Genomic DNA, 15,123 nt, shown 5'->3' with positions numbered 1-15,123 from the left:
TTGTCTATCCCATTTCTTACGCATTCATTGTAACATTTTGTTTGCTTTTTTTTAACCACTGCTACACATCGAACTAGGGTTTATGTTGAACAGAAACTGTTGTAGTGTTTAAGGTTGTATGAGTAATTTAATTTTTCCAATGCAGTATGCATTACTTTGTATTTATCAAGATTGAATTTTATTTGCCATTGTATTGCCCATTCTCCTGATTCGGTTATCATTCCAAAATTCCTCACAGTTCTCAGTTAACTTGATTAATTAAAGTAATTTTAAAAACAAGTGGGGCTATAGCACCTTCAAGACTAACAGAAACAAAGACTAACTTAGTCTAACAGGCAAACCTTTTGCCATGATGAAAATAAACTATTTCTTCTGACTTTTTTTTCTGTCTTAGCCAGTTTTTGACCCTTGACACTATTTTTTTCCTCATCCATGGTGGTTTTTTTGTTCGTTTGTGGAGTGTGGGGTTTGTTTGTGGGGTGGCTTCTTTTCTTTTTTTTTTTTTTTTTTTTTTTCAATAGAAGACTATACATTTTGTGCACTGGTTTCTAAATTTTGGTATCCAGAAAACAGGCCCCTTGTGCAAATGTCACATGCTGTCCTGGCTCATAGTGCCCCCTGGTGGCAAGACCCAGCATTACAGTGTTCTGCCTCAGTTTGCTCTCTCCAGCTTTCTTAGAGGGACTTCCCAAATTACTCCTTTCAGAAACACACTTGTTTTGGCTAATTTATTAAGAAAAGCATGTGCCTTTGAAGTCCAAAAATAAAGTCTCCAAATTTGACAGTGTTTAGTGGATCGAAAATTATATACAGTGGATTGTTTTCCACTCACTCCTCTTCTGTGCTGGTCTTCACCAGTGGTCACATCATGTTCTTAATAGAGTAAAACTCCAATAGTCCAGCACTCCTGATAGTCCGGCATCAAAATGACAAGAGCCTAGTGAGTGAGCTTCAGCAAAAAATGAGTCACAAGGTAGCAGCAGCAGCAGCTGAACTGAGCAAAAAGGGTAAAAAAGGCTTAAAAGGACTAAAACATTACAGTATACTGTGTACAATATGTACAATAAAAAGGGTTAAGAACACTTTATATACAGTATATAATGTGTAGTGTGTGTGTGTGTGTGTGTGTGTGTGTGTGTGTGTGTGTGATATATATATATAAATAAAACACCATCTAATAGTACCTCCTGATAGTCCGGCATATTTGATAATCCGGCACCACCTAGGTCCCATAGGTTCCGGATTATCGGAAGTCTACTGTAAATACATGAACGTGTATTCGGCTCCTCCCAGAATGCTTTTTGCTGCTTCTCCTGGCTCTGCTTGGCATTCTCCCAGGAATTTGCAGTAGGATCCCACTGCCTCCCCTTCCAGAAGACTCTGACAATCTCTCCAAGGGAACTTCCTGTTTCTCCTGTTTTCTCTTTCTTTACTGACAGCCCAGCTCTTTTTAAGGAACATTGTCTCTTCCTCAGTTGCTTTAGATAAATGAAGAGGGGTGGCTGGTGTCAGGCCTCTAGACCTTGAAGAAGCAGAGCATTGGATTGCAGTAAATTACAAACAGAAATAACTATAAGCCATAATCGTATATTGAGAATGCCAAGCCAATATGAAGCATTGGAGGAAGGTGCTGTTTTTCATATAAATTAGGATTTATACGATACGCTATTTTTTGGACTTTGATATTTTAGTTCTTATGTTCCCATATTGCCTGTGAATGAATAGATATGTACTATTGGGGCATCTTCTGTGTGTACCCTACTCATGTCAAACAATGCATCTGAAGCAAGAGAAACTTAATTTGCAGAACCAGCCAAACTAACCCATTCATTCTGATTTGTACCTACAGACTTGGCTTTCCAGGAAAAATTCTGGGCAGAAAGTCAGCCAAGAACTGGTTTTCTCTTTAGCATTATATAAACTATAGATGTTTCCTAAAGCAGAATTTTACTAAGGAAAAAGTCATGTTTGTTTGATTTCCCTCTTTTCAAATTTCATATATGCATGGAAATATTTATATGTACATTAATATATATATTATATATTTATAAATAAGCTACCATCTGGGGAAATATAAAAATCCTCCTCCTCCATGCTTTCTTCATACACTGAGGGCAACATCCCTCTTTCGAAAGAGGGATGCAAATTAGATCAAAATTGCAAATGAAGCAGGGATTTGAATTTCCCATGTTTCATTTGCATAATGAAGGCCGCACGTTCAGGTATTTCGAAAGTGAAAAAGCTGTCTAGACCAAACCCTTTTTTCAAATGATCCTGTACTCCTCAGTTTCTCCAGCTTCAGTTGCCTTTTACACTGCTTCACTATGAGGCCAACCATTCCTGAACTGCACTCACGCAGCCTCACGCATGTAAGTTATTCCCAGCTATACTGCAGGAGTGTTTGTCAGCTACCCTAAATTATAATACAGGGACACCAGCAAATTCTCAGTCCAAGGTTTCCCCCCAGAAATATGCATCTTGTACTATCCCAAACACTCCTGGACAACACAAGCTCATCATTTCATTAATAGAAAATTATATACATAAGCCTTGTTAACTGAAATGGAGCTTCCAAAACATTTCAGTCTAAAAACATAGTGGTTTAGATAAACCAATAAAAGTTTTCTTAACTTAAAATCTATCTTTCTATAATAATTACAAGTAATGAGGCAGTCAGAGTTGGTTACAAAGAATAAAAGGTAAAATTAAAATTAAAACGTAAGTTAAGTGAGTTCAGTACTAGAAATCTCTCTCTCATCCACATGCTGTAGCAATCTTACTGGATGAAATCTCTAGGTAGAATTTCTTCCTCAGTTCAATGTTGAATTCCTTGTCCTTCAGATATTATAGTTATTTTCTTCTTTAAAAATTATTTCCAGATGAGGTTCAGGAGACAAAAAATCTTTTGGCACAGGAACCTCCAGGTGTTCCATTGCCAAGATATAAATTTCACAGTCATGAAGTAGGACTGCTTACCCAGGTTATAGTCCAATTGGTTATATTGACACTTGACTGCAGTGTTGGCTAGTCTTTTGACTCTGGGGAAACTGGTTTGAAACTCTTTCTACAGAATTGAAATGTTTCTTATATTGAAATTTTACAGTTTTACATACAGTGTTGCTGCACACTTTTTTCAGGACAATAATGTTCAGCAGATGATATTTTGAATGATACAGCACAAAGCATACTTTATACAACATTTATAATCTTTTTGACAGGGTGAACATAAGGTATAGGCTGTAACATTCGTTCATTCTTGTAGAACTCTCAAGATATTTTGTCAGAAATGAATAAAAATAGTTTTCAGATTAATGGGAAGTAAGGAAAATTGTGTTGGAAGGGTCCCTGGGTAGAAAAATAATATAAAATTTTACATGTGCCTCCTAACCAGTGGAATACTGTGGATTAGTAAATAGGGACTAGCATGAAGGAAATCAGAAGTATGCTCTCATTCCTACACTATTTTCTGGTCCTAACTAGCTCCCTCAAGCAGCTCACATTGTTGAAACTAATCCTCCTTGAACTCCTTGATCTGTGAATGTCTGCAAATATGGCTCAGTTCTGGTGGCTACTCCCACTACTGCTACATTCCTCCACTGCTGCTATGGAACCTTCAAATAGACTTGAAGTCCAGGATCTGTGAGTTCTGTATCCACTCACTTGCAGCCCTTCACCACTCATATGTCTGATGTGGAAAAGATGCAGGAGGAATAGTTATTGGAGATTGCCTAGCTCCTAGAACTGGAAGGGACATTGAAATTTTTGCCCCAGATGGCCTCCACAAGGCTTGAACTCACAACCCTGCATTTAGCAGGCCAATGCTCAAACCACTGAGCTATCCCTCCCCCACCAGACAATATGAAAGAGAGAGAAGACTAAGGGGAATATTAGGAGCCAGTGGAGGAATACAGGCATTTTTAGGGGAGGCAGGAGATTGACCTACGTTATATTCCTTATTTTACAGATTTAATGTCCGTTATTGTCCTTCATTCTAGGTGCTTCTCAAAAGGTATGCACCTAGTTACCTGTGCTTCTCCCTCCCCATACCAGAGACTCAATCCATTCTACTTTTGTTTTCTTCTCTAGCTCCTCCCTCCTCCCCTCCCCCCCAAACCATTCAGAAATCCAGGGTGCCTCAGTCTGTGCATTAACTCTCTCCTGACTCCCAATAGATGAGCATTCCTAGGTAACCTATCTCTGATAGTTTTCCAGTTTAATGAGTCTGACCACCTACTGATGGAGCCAGAGTGTGAAGGGGGCATGTTGGGGGGGGGGGGGGAGTATCATTACAGTGGGGAGGCAAGGCAGGGTGGGTGGCACCCAGGTGAGAGTCTTAACTTGTTGTGCTTCTCTGCTGATAGAAGTCATATCTAATCTTCATGCTACTGACTCTGCATGGAAAATCATGAGAACAAATAGTTTTGAGGGGTGTGGTGGACATTTTTATAAAGGCTAATAGGTTACCAGTTTAGAATTAAAGGACCCCAGTATGCTGAATGTTGTAATTTTGATTATTTCATGTTGCAAAGGTAATGAGATGTTTCTACAATCCTGCCCCATTTTAGTATTTAAAAAGGATTACATATGACTTCAAAAATGTATTGGACTTGCTGGGAATTTCTTAATTTATCTTTTGAGTTGAGTGTTTGACAATTAATGAAACAAACCTGTGCAAATGTACAAGTAGTGATTGCTGGCTGGGGGAAATATGTCAGTTCCCATACAGAGATTTCAGCATGTTTTTATCTGTCTCAGTGTTCATAGTTTCACACCTCTTCATGTTCCCTTTGAACAGTTGAGTTTGTAAAACATCTTTTCAAGGAAAATAAAGCAAGTAAAAGATTCTTGGCATTTGGGAGGACTCTCTGTGCATAAATATAATTGATTTTATGTTAAGGATATAAGCTAGTACTCTACTACCTGATAAAACTACTCACTCCTCCACCCCCTGCTGCATCTGTATCAGAGACAGCAATGTGGGGTGGAAACAGGAGCTGGTGTTGGCGGGAGCTGGCTTAAAAGCTGGTTTTCCCCCAGCACCATCTCCACGGTGCCACCTGTCCTCTACCCCCCACTGCTGCCTCTATGGCAGCAGCAGCGGGATGGGGTAGCGGAGGCTGCTCTGACAGCATCCCCTGTCTGCAGGGTCTCCCAGAGACGCGCACACATACACGACAGGCGGCTGCTGCTGCGAAGTAGCCTCTTTCCACGGTGGCCCGGGCTAGCCACAGGCAGAAGCTGGTCCCGGTAGCTGCCTCTGCCTGCAGCCAGCCCAGGCCACTGTAAACCGGGGCTGCTGGACATAGTATGAGTTGGGACTGACAGTCCTGGCTCGCTGCATCTGCACCACTGTGGCTTTGCATTTTAAATGTCGTAAGAGCAGCCTGGCTACCCATCCATGAGCTACCCCTGCTTGTGGCTCTGCATTTAAAATGCAGAGGCTCTGCAGTCCTGGCTTGCACCGGTCTAGAACTTACCCCCACTGCATCTCTGCAGTTTAAATGTAGTAGGAGCTGTACTGCCTGTGCACCTGGCTCCTACTACAGTTAAACTGCAGAGCTGCAGCAGGGGTAGCTCCTGGAACAGCGTGAGCTAGTATAGATCACCTTCCCTTATCAAGTAATCATGTAGTTTGATACAAATTGTAGCAACTAGGTGATCAGTCAGATACCTGCTTAACATCCTTATTTTATGTTTAATTAGAAATTTTCAGAGGAAAAAATATCTAAATGAATATTCATAACTTTTAAAGAAACTATGAAGTGTATCACATTGGAGTCGATACAAATAGAACAGTCAAGATGTGCTTAAGATACATGCAACTAACTGCATGACCACATTGCTGTAATGTTTATGCATTTGCACTCCATCTACTTCCTACTCATTTCCCTTGCAAGTTACAGCTAAGAATTCTGCAAATACTTTTGCACATCAACACCTTTACTTCTGTGAAGGGTTCTAGGATGTTCATGGGATTTTGTATGTGTGTACAGTTGTTAATCTGTGTAGGTGTTTGCCGGAACCTTAGGTTATTTGTGCAAAAAAACTATTTACATTCTATATCTCTTTTTGTCTTCTGTGAAGTACCTTGCACAATTTTGGATGCAGTAAAATAAATAAATAGTCGAATAGAGAAAACATGAGAGAATAGGGTAATGCCCCCAACACACAGAAAGATAGTTGGTCAGCAGATGTAGTATTGATTTCTATGACATCTGAGAACACATTATAGTTATATCCTTTATACATATTTGGGCGTGGGCAGAGGGAGATAACATTATTATATCCAGATCATGTTATGGATTCTACCAGTTACCTTTCTTTTCTGCATGCTTGTCCTGGTATTGTGCCTACGGTGTCTTTGTAGAATTTGTGAACTTAGCTTTGAACTGTGATGTATTTCTGAGAAACTACCACATATTTGCCTGGTCAGTTGCCACTAGTTTCTTCTTGTTTCCTGTTTGTTTAAAGGAGAAGAATGCACACATACAATTATAGCTTACGAGGACATCTGCCATTGTGCAGGACAGTTCTTCAAATATAATTTTTTTACCCACTTTGTTCCGTAATCACTATTATAATGAAGCAATTTATTAGAGCCGAACATAATGTAATTGGTGAGTTTCATTAAACTGTATGTACTGTAAGATTTCACAAAGGTCTACAACAGTTGACTTTACCCCCAAACATAGACCAGTATCACAGACAAGCTTCATTATAAAATCATAGAGCATTATGAAATTCAGGCCATTCCAAAAACTGGAAAATATTAATTTAGTGGTGAGTTTCACAGTCCCAAGTGTCTACTAATGTAATTTTTTTGTATCTAATGTTAGCAGTTTTTTATGAGATTAGGGTTGTATTGTGAAAAATTCATACATCTCTAGGAATATAAGAAAACCGGAATTTCCTTATTCAATCAGATCAATGTTCCATCTAGTTCAGTATCCTACATCTGATATTGGCTCATAGCGACTGCTTCAGAGGAAGGTTCAAGAAATCTTGTACCGAATAACTAGCGAGTGACGTCCTCAAAGTGAAAAAATTATTCATAATCTAACTAGTTACAGTTTGGTTTATACTCTGAAGCATCTGTACCTTTCAACATTCTGTTTGTTTAAAAAACAGCAAATGGTCCTGCAGCACCATTGTTTGTTAATCTTTATCAATAATACTTTTGGGTATTCTGATATCCATAGAAAGATCTAATTCATTTATGAAGCCCACAAAGCTCTTGTTCTGAATCATATTGGCTGGCAATGAGTTCTGAAGGTCAACTGTGTTACTTTATATAGGTTGGACCTCCCTGGTCCAGCACTGTTGGAACCTGACCAGTCCCGAACAAGAAAATTTGCCAGACCAGGGGAGGTCTCCTGTCACAAGCACCCAAGCCCATTGCGTGCTGCTAATAGGCTACCCTCACAGGCAACCCTGCCTAGCCCTTCCCCTCCCCCAGTCTGGCTAGGCTGCTTGCCATGCTGCTTCTGGCTCCCTGAAGCAGCTGGGAGCAGCCATGGGGCTGGGGCTGCAGCCCCAACAGCTGAGGACATCCACAGGACTTCGGCCCTGGCCCACACAGCTGGGGCAGCTGTGGAGTTCTGGCCCTGGCCCTGTGTTCCTGGGGGGTGCTGCTGGAGGCTGCTGCAGGACTCCAGCTGCAGCCCTAAGCTCCCTGGGGGCTGATGGAGGCTGCTGCAGGGCTCTTGCCCCAGTCCTGTGCTTCCCCCAGCCAGGCTGGAAACCCTGATGCCTCTCCCAGCTTGCCCTCCTGCCCTTAGACTTGGGGCTTTCTGGTCTAGGAGCATCCATGGCCCTGCTGGACCACAGATGTTACTGGACCAGTGTGTGCTGGTTTTTGGAGGTACAACCTGTATTGCCATATCACTTGGGTTACTTCAGGGACAATATATTTTGGGTGCTACTGCTCAGTTTGTGAAAATCTGCCCTGCAATAAAAAAAAAAGGCACCAAGTCTGTTTTTTCCCAGGTCAGCTGAGACCAGCTGATTTGCTCATTCTTGGAACCCAGAGCTTCATCCCAAGTTTAAAGGTCTTCTACACTGCAATTTTATAGCCTCTCAGCCCAATTCCCATGAGCCTAAGTCAGCTAACCTGGGCCAGCTGCAACCATGCCCATGGTTTTTATTGCAGTGTAAATGTCCCCACAGGTTTGAAGAGGCTTCAGTGGTGATGGTGTTCTCTGTAGTCTCTTGACTTTTCTCTTTCGAAAGGTAGAGAGAAAATGGGTTCACACCAAGCCATATCCTTTTCAATCAGAAGTCTACTTATTCCATTAGTTTCTCAAGGACAAAAACACTTAGGGTACGTCTAGACTACATGCCTCTGGCGACAGAGGCATGTAGATTAGGCTACCCGACAGAGTAAAATGAAGCGGCGATTTAAATAATCGCCGCTTCATTTAAATTTACATGGCTGCCGCGTTGAGCCGACAAACAGCTGATCAGCTGTTTGTCGGCTCAACGCGGCAGCCATGTAAATTTAAATGAAGCGGCGATTATTTAAATCGCCGCTTCATTTTACTCTGTCGGGTAGCCTAATCTACATGCCTCTGTCGCCAGAGGCATGTAGTCTAGACGTACCCTTACACTGAACAGAAAAGTGGAGTTGTAAAGGAAAGTGTGGTGTATTTCTATTTGGAAGGCTTGATTCGTTGTGTTGGGAGAGTGCAGTGACTTATTTCTTGAGTCATCATTTGTTTGGACATTTTTTAAAAGAGGGTTGGATTGAAACTGCTGGTAGTTAATTTAGCTAGACTTTGAGAAACTGACAGGAACAACACAATACATCATCTCCATAGTCAACAACAGTTTTGTTTTTAACATTGGCTACTTTCTACTTACATAAAGCCAGAGTTTTGTAATATTAACTGAAGTGTGTGGGTTTGAATGGTTGGTGGGTTGTTTTTTTTTTATTATTATTATTATTCTCACTTAGTCAAAGGCTTGTGGAATATAATGCTGTCTTGTTTGTCTGCTTGTTATAATCCCTCGTGTATTTGTTTCTGCTTATTGAATGCTTTGTTAAAACAGTGCTTAGAATAGTTTTTTCTCCTGAAATCTAGCTTTAATTGAAATAATTATTTTTCTATTGTATTTCTAATTAATGGTTTTCAGAAAATAATCATTATTGCTAATATCGTGTATCTAATACAGCTGAAACTCAGTAGTTGGCAATCTTTGTACACTCTTATTTCTATTACTGGTCGTCAGAGAATCTTTGTTGAGGGAGAAGAATTAGTTGGCTGGCATTCATTTTCAGCTGGTGTTTGCAGCAATGCTATCACATACTAGGTATAGGCTACTAATTCCAGCTGCTGCGTTTGTGTGTTGTGGGGTGGGAGGTTAGAAAGTGACCACAGAGTTATCTTGTGGCATAACACAGCACCTCTAGAAATAAGTATGGCATGAATCTGAGGTACAATTTTGTCTTCCCTCATCAAAAAGAAAAGTCCTAAGCAAAAAAGAACAACTTGAAAAAGGGTTGGATATAACCGAGTATCAAACAATCAGAAAACCTGGGGTGGAGTGGAAGAAACAGAGCCATGAAATGGATAAATCTGTCTCTTTTTTTTTTCTTGTTTTTTATAGTTCGACTTCATGACAGCATATCAGAAGAAGGATTCCATTACCTAGTCTTTGATTTGTGAGTATATCCTTTGTGCTTGTGTAACATATGTACTCTGGGGACCTGATGTTCAAATGGTGTGCATCCACATGGCAAGGGTGATCTGTTACTGATCAGTTCCATGTACCTAGCTAGGGATGTAAAATTTCGATTAATTGGCTAATCGAATAGTCGATAAGGGCACCCCTGCCTTTGAAGTGTAGCAACAGCCCCAGGACTGTTGCTACACTTCAAAGGTGAAAGTGCTGCAGGGAGCACGGGGCTAGTGCGGGATTCAAGCAGTTCCCCGCTGGCCCTGTGGTCCCTGCGGCGTTTGAAAGCAGCAGTACTGCAGGAGCCTGAGGTCACCTGGGGACTCTGAATCCCCAGCTGACCCTGGGCTTCCTGCAGCACTGCTGCTTTCAGATACTGTGAGAAGCCCGGTGTCAGGCTCCACGTGGCATTCCAAAGCAGCAGCATCGCATGGAGCCCAGGGTCAGATGGCAGAGTTGGCGGTTGACCATGTGGCTCTGTCACTTTGAAATGCCGCATGCAGCCTGGGGTCTGGCCCTGGGCTCCACACAGCACTGCCGCTTCGAAGCACTGTTTCCTCTGCCCTCCCCCTCACCCCGGTTGCCTCTTTCTGATGGAGGATGCAAAGGTAGGGGAAGCAATTAGTGTGTCAACTGTCCTATTAGTGTGCCCACTGTCCGATATGCATTTGCTTATCGGATAGTTGACTCATCATTCACATCCCTTTACTCAGTTTCTGACTTGTATAAGTCACTATGATAACCACATGTGCAAAGCTTTGCATATCCAAATGTTGAAAATCCTCTTCAGTGTATTTGGAGCATCAGCTTAAACTACCATCAAACTGCTATATGTGTTGAAGTAATTAACCATTGTGATATTTTCTCCATAGCTGTAACTGCTGAAAGTTCTGTTTGTTTTAAATTTGACTTTTAACAAGTTGTGTTAAATTTTTTCTTGAAATTTAGTAAACAGTTTTCTCAGAGCAAACTAGTCCATCCTGTAATTGCTATCTGTGGATTTTACAATTTATATAAGTGTCTAATGTGTAATATACAGATCATACAATAAATGGGGCTACAGGGGATTAAAATTGTGACTAATCATGCTGTTAAATTGTAATAGAATACCATTTAAATACTTTTGGTAGTTTTCTAAATTTTCAAATACTGATTTCAGTAACAACACAATACAAAGTGCATGGTTCTCATTTTATATTTATTTTTATAAATACTTGCACTGTAAAAAAATTAGTATTCTTCAATTCATCTAATACAAGTATTGTAATGCAATCTCATCATGAAAGTTGAACTTAAAAACGTAGAATTGTGTACAAAAACTCCATTAAAATAAAACAATAGAAAACTTTAGACTCTTTGATACCACGCAGTTCTATTTTTTGTTCAGCCAGTCACTCAGAAAAAAATGGTGTTTACATTTGTGGAAAGCACTGTTGCTTGCTGCTGCTTTTCATTGGTAAACTGGGTTCTTGTTTACAAGATAAGTCCCAGGCAGACTGTGAAGAGCTATAAAAAAAAAAATTAAAAAAAAAACCTCTCAAAACTCCATGACTGGACAACAGAATGGCTGATGAAATTTGATGTTGATAAATGCCAAGTAATGCGCATTGGAAAACACAATCCCAACTACACAATAAAATTGATGGGGTCTAAATTTAGCTGTTACCACTCCAGAAAGAGATTTTGGTGTTATTGTGGACAGCTCTCTAAAAACATCCACTCAGTGTGCAGTGGCAGTCAAAAAACAGACAAAAAACTAGAATATTGGAATTATAAATCCATGGAACACCCACATTATGTATTAAAATGGAAAAAGTTCAAAAAAGGGCAACAGAAATCATTAGGGATAATGGAACAGCTTCTGTATGAGGAGAGATTTGTAAGACTGGGATTTGTCATCTTGAAGAAGAGACTAAGGGGAGATATGATTGAAGGCTATAAAGTCATGATCGGTATGGAGAAAGTAAATAAGAAAGTGCTACTTTATTCCTTCTCAAACACAAGAACTTGGGGGGAGGAGGAATCACCAAATAAAATGAATATGCATCAGGATTAAAACAAACAAAAAGGAAGTATTTCATCACACAATGAACAGAAAACCTGTGGAATTCTTTGCCAGCGGATATTGTGAAAGCTAAGACTATATAACAAGGTTCAAAAAAGAACAAAATAGTTCATGAGGATAGGTCCATCAGTGGCAGTTAGCCAGGATGGTCAGGAATGGGCTGGGAATGAGCAACAGGGAATGGGTCACTTGATTATTACCAGTTTCTGTTTCCCTGTGGGGCCACTGGCATTGGACACTATTGAAAGGCAGGATACTGGGTAAGGATGTTAAAATTAGATTAAGCAACTAATTGAAAAGTTGATGGAATTTCTACCGACTATTCAATTAGTCGATAAGAGAGCTTTCACTTTGAAATGTAGCAAGAGCCTGCCCGCCTATTGCTACCTTTGAAATATACAAGAGCCCTAGCAGGGGTTCTTGTGCATTTCAAATATTGAAACATCACATGGAGCCCAGGGCTAGCATGGGACTCTAAGATCCCCACTCCATGCGGCACATCTGCTTTGAAATGTACAAGAGCCCCAGGGAGGACTCTAGTACATTTCAAAGGTGGAACACTACCTCTGTGCCCCCGTCCTCTCCCACAGAGCTGGAGGAAACCAGCTTTTTAAGCCCGCTCCTGTCAGCACTCCCTTCCCTCCCCCCCTTGCTGCCTGTTTCTGATAAAGGCAGCAAAAGCGGGGGGGGAGGGGGCAACTAGTGGACTAGCATGTCAACTATCGGATAAGCTTTTGCTTATTGGATAGTCGATTAGTCGCTTACATCCCCAGTACTGGGCTAAATGGACCTTTGGTCTGACCTATATGGCTGCTGTTTTGTCACCTAAAAGCGAGAACAGGTGTTCACATGACACTGTTGGAGCTGGAATCACTAGATATTTATTGCCAGATGTGCTAATGTCTCATATGTCCCTTTATGCTTTCACCACCATTCCACAGGACATGTGTCCACGCTGATGGTGGGTTTTCCTCATTAACAATACAAAACACAGTGGATTTACGCATGTTCATTTTTATCATCTGAGTCAGATGCCACCAGCAGAAGTTTGATTTTCTTATTTTGGTGGTTCGAGTTCTGTAGGTTCCCCATCAAAGTGTTGCTCTTTTCAGACTTCTGAAAGCATGCTCTGCACTTTGTCCCTCTCCGATTTTGGAAGGCAGTTCAGATACAGAACTCAATGCCAGGTTTAAGAATCTATCTTTAGAAATTCACATTGGTACCTTCTTTTGCATTGTGTCAAATCTCCAGTGAAGGTATTCTTAAAACAAACAATGAGTGCTGGGTTATCATCCAAGACAGTTATAATCTGAAATATATGGCAGAATGCAGGTAAAACACAGCAGGAGACATAACAATTCTCTTCCAAGAAGTTGTCACAAATTTAATTAATGCATTATTTTTTTTAATTAGCATCATCAGCATGGAATCATGTCCTCTGTATTGGTAACAGAAGCCTGAAAGTGTATTCAGATGTTTAGCATATTTGGCATGTAAATACCTTGCACATTGTAAATACAAAATGGGCAGTATTGTTTCCTGTAAACATGAACAGACTTGTATGTCTTCGTGATTGCCTGAATAAGAAGTAAGACTGTGTGAACTTATAAGTTCTAAAGTTTTACATTATTTTGTTTTTTAATGCAGTTCTGTGACCAAAAAAATTTATATTTGTAAATTTTACTTTAACAGTTAAAGATTACACCATGAGGTGAACTGAAAAATACTGTCTTGTTGTTTATCATTTTAACTTTTGTAGTGCAAATATTTGTAATAAAAATAATTGAAAGCGAGCATTGTATACTTGATATTCTGTTGTAATTATAATCTGTATATTTAAAAATGTAGAAAAACATCCAAAATATTTAATACATTTCAGTTGGTATTCAACAGTGCAATTTAAAATGGTGTGTAATCATGACTTTTTTTAAATCATGATTAATTTTGAATTAACCTGTGACTTAACTGCTCTTAATCAACAGCCCTAATAATAAAATGCTATTCATTCTGTACATTGGATACTGTATTTTACTTAATTCAGCCACGATGTGTGTATATATTGTGATGTGGTGCTTAATTACATGGCTGCTGGGGAGCCCTTTCAACTCCAGCTATTTAAAGCCCACTCCCCCCTCCCCCTTTCCGTACAAGGCCCTGCTCCCTCCAGGGTAGTCCATGACCACTTCTGAAACTTATGAAGTGGCTCCTCTTAAAGTTATTGCCCACCCCTGTTCTGGGGGCAACTCAATGGTGTTTAGTGAAGGACACTGAGGTCTGTAGGATTCCAGCTGCATTTGTTGCAGAAGACTTATAGTGAGTGAAGCAGGGATTGCAAGCAGAGAGAGAATGGTCTCATGGTTAAAGCTGTTCAGTGCCACCTTGGAGAACTGAATTCTATCCGTGCGTCTGCAGAGAGTTCTATTTGTTGCTAGTCAAGTCTGCTGAAGCAGACTTTTCACATATGGACACTAATTGTGTTCCTTATTTTCTGGCTGCTTTTCTTGAGTCTGATTGACAGAACTGCTAAGCAATCTCTGCTGAATCTAAAGTTAATGGGAGCTATGCTTTGAAAAGGAGCTATGCTTTGAAAATAGGAAGTGGTATTGTGGCACTTGTTAAAATCAGGCCCCATGTATCTCAGGGCACCCAAAATTAAAGGAAACTTTTACTTTTGAATAAAGTTGGCCAGAAGTTTTCAGAGAACATTTTTCTATCAGAAAATACTGATTTGTTCTCAGAGAATATCTGTGCTTTTGACATGATGCTTTTGAGTAAATTGACAGAAACCAGGGAGGCTTCTGAAACGTTGTTGGTTCCCTGCCAGTTCATCTGCCTCCATGTTTCCTTGGCAATCTACCTGAGAAGCTGCTGGGGAGATTGGGATTCCAAGCCCTGGAATCAGAACAGAAATTTTGAAACTGTTTCCTGTAGGATAAAAATTCCATATCCCATTCAGCTCTACTTTTGTTCTTTATCTGTACAATAGGAATAAAAATGCCCACATGTCTCAGAGGGATGTTCTGAAAATAGGTTCATTGTTGTTTGTGAAACACTCAGATATTGTAATACAGGCAGTCCCCGAGTTACGCGGATCCGCAGTTACGAACGGGGTTCCTCTCCCTGGTCTCCAGCAGACCAGGGAGAGGAAGCAAAGCGGCGGAACACGTGGGCAGCGGACAGGGTTGTCCGCTGCCCACGCGCTCCGAGGCTTGGCTCTGCTTTGCCCCCCCCCCCCCCCCCGGTCCCCCTGGTCTGCAGACCGGGGGGGAGGGGGGGGGCAAAGCAGAGCCAAGCCCCGGAGCGCCCGGTCAGCTGATCGCGCGCTCCGCGGCTTGGCTCTGCTTTGCGCCCCCCCCCCCCCGTCCCCCTGGTCTGGGGACGGG

At 40.9% G+C, this 15,123-nt stretch overlaps 1 protein-coding gene across 18 annotated transcripts in view; it reads left to right on the top strand.

The window, feature by feature from the left end:
* Positions 1-15,123, top strand: part of CAMK2D (calcium/calmodulin dependent protein kinase II delta) — a 260,546-nt gene that overhangs the window by 146,487 nt on the left and 98,936 nt on the right. For all 18 annotated transcript variants that reach the window (XM_025182683.2, XM_025182685.2, XM_014571578.3 and 15 more), the window contains exon 4: positions 9,607-9,661. In XM_025182683.2, coding sequence (XP_025038468.1) covers positions 9,607-9,661 — 55 coding nt within the window. The remainder of the gene's footprint in view (positions 1-9,606; positions 9,662-15,123) is intronic.

The sequence above is a fragment of the Pelodiscus sinensis genome, chromosome 5 (genome assembly GCF_049634645.1).
Source record: "Pelodiscus sinensis isolate JC-2024 chromosome 5, ASM4963464v1, whole genome shotgun sequence".
NCBI lineage: Eukaryota > Metazoa > Chordata > Testudines > Trionychidae > Pelodiscus > Pelodiscus sinensis.
This window is presented reverse-complemented; position numbering and strand designations above follow the sequence as displayed.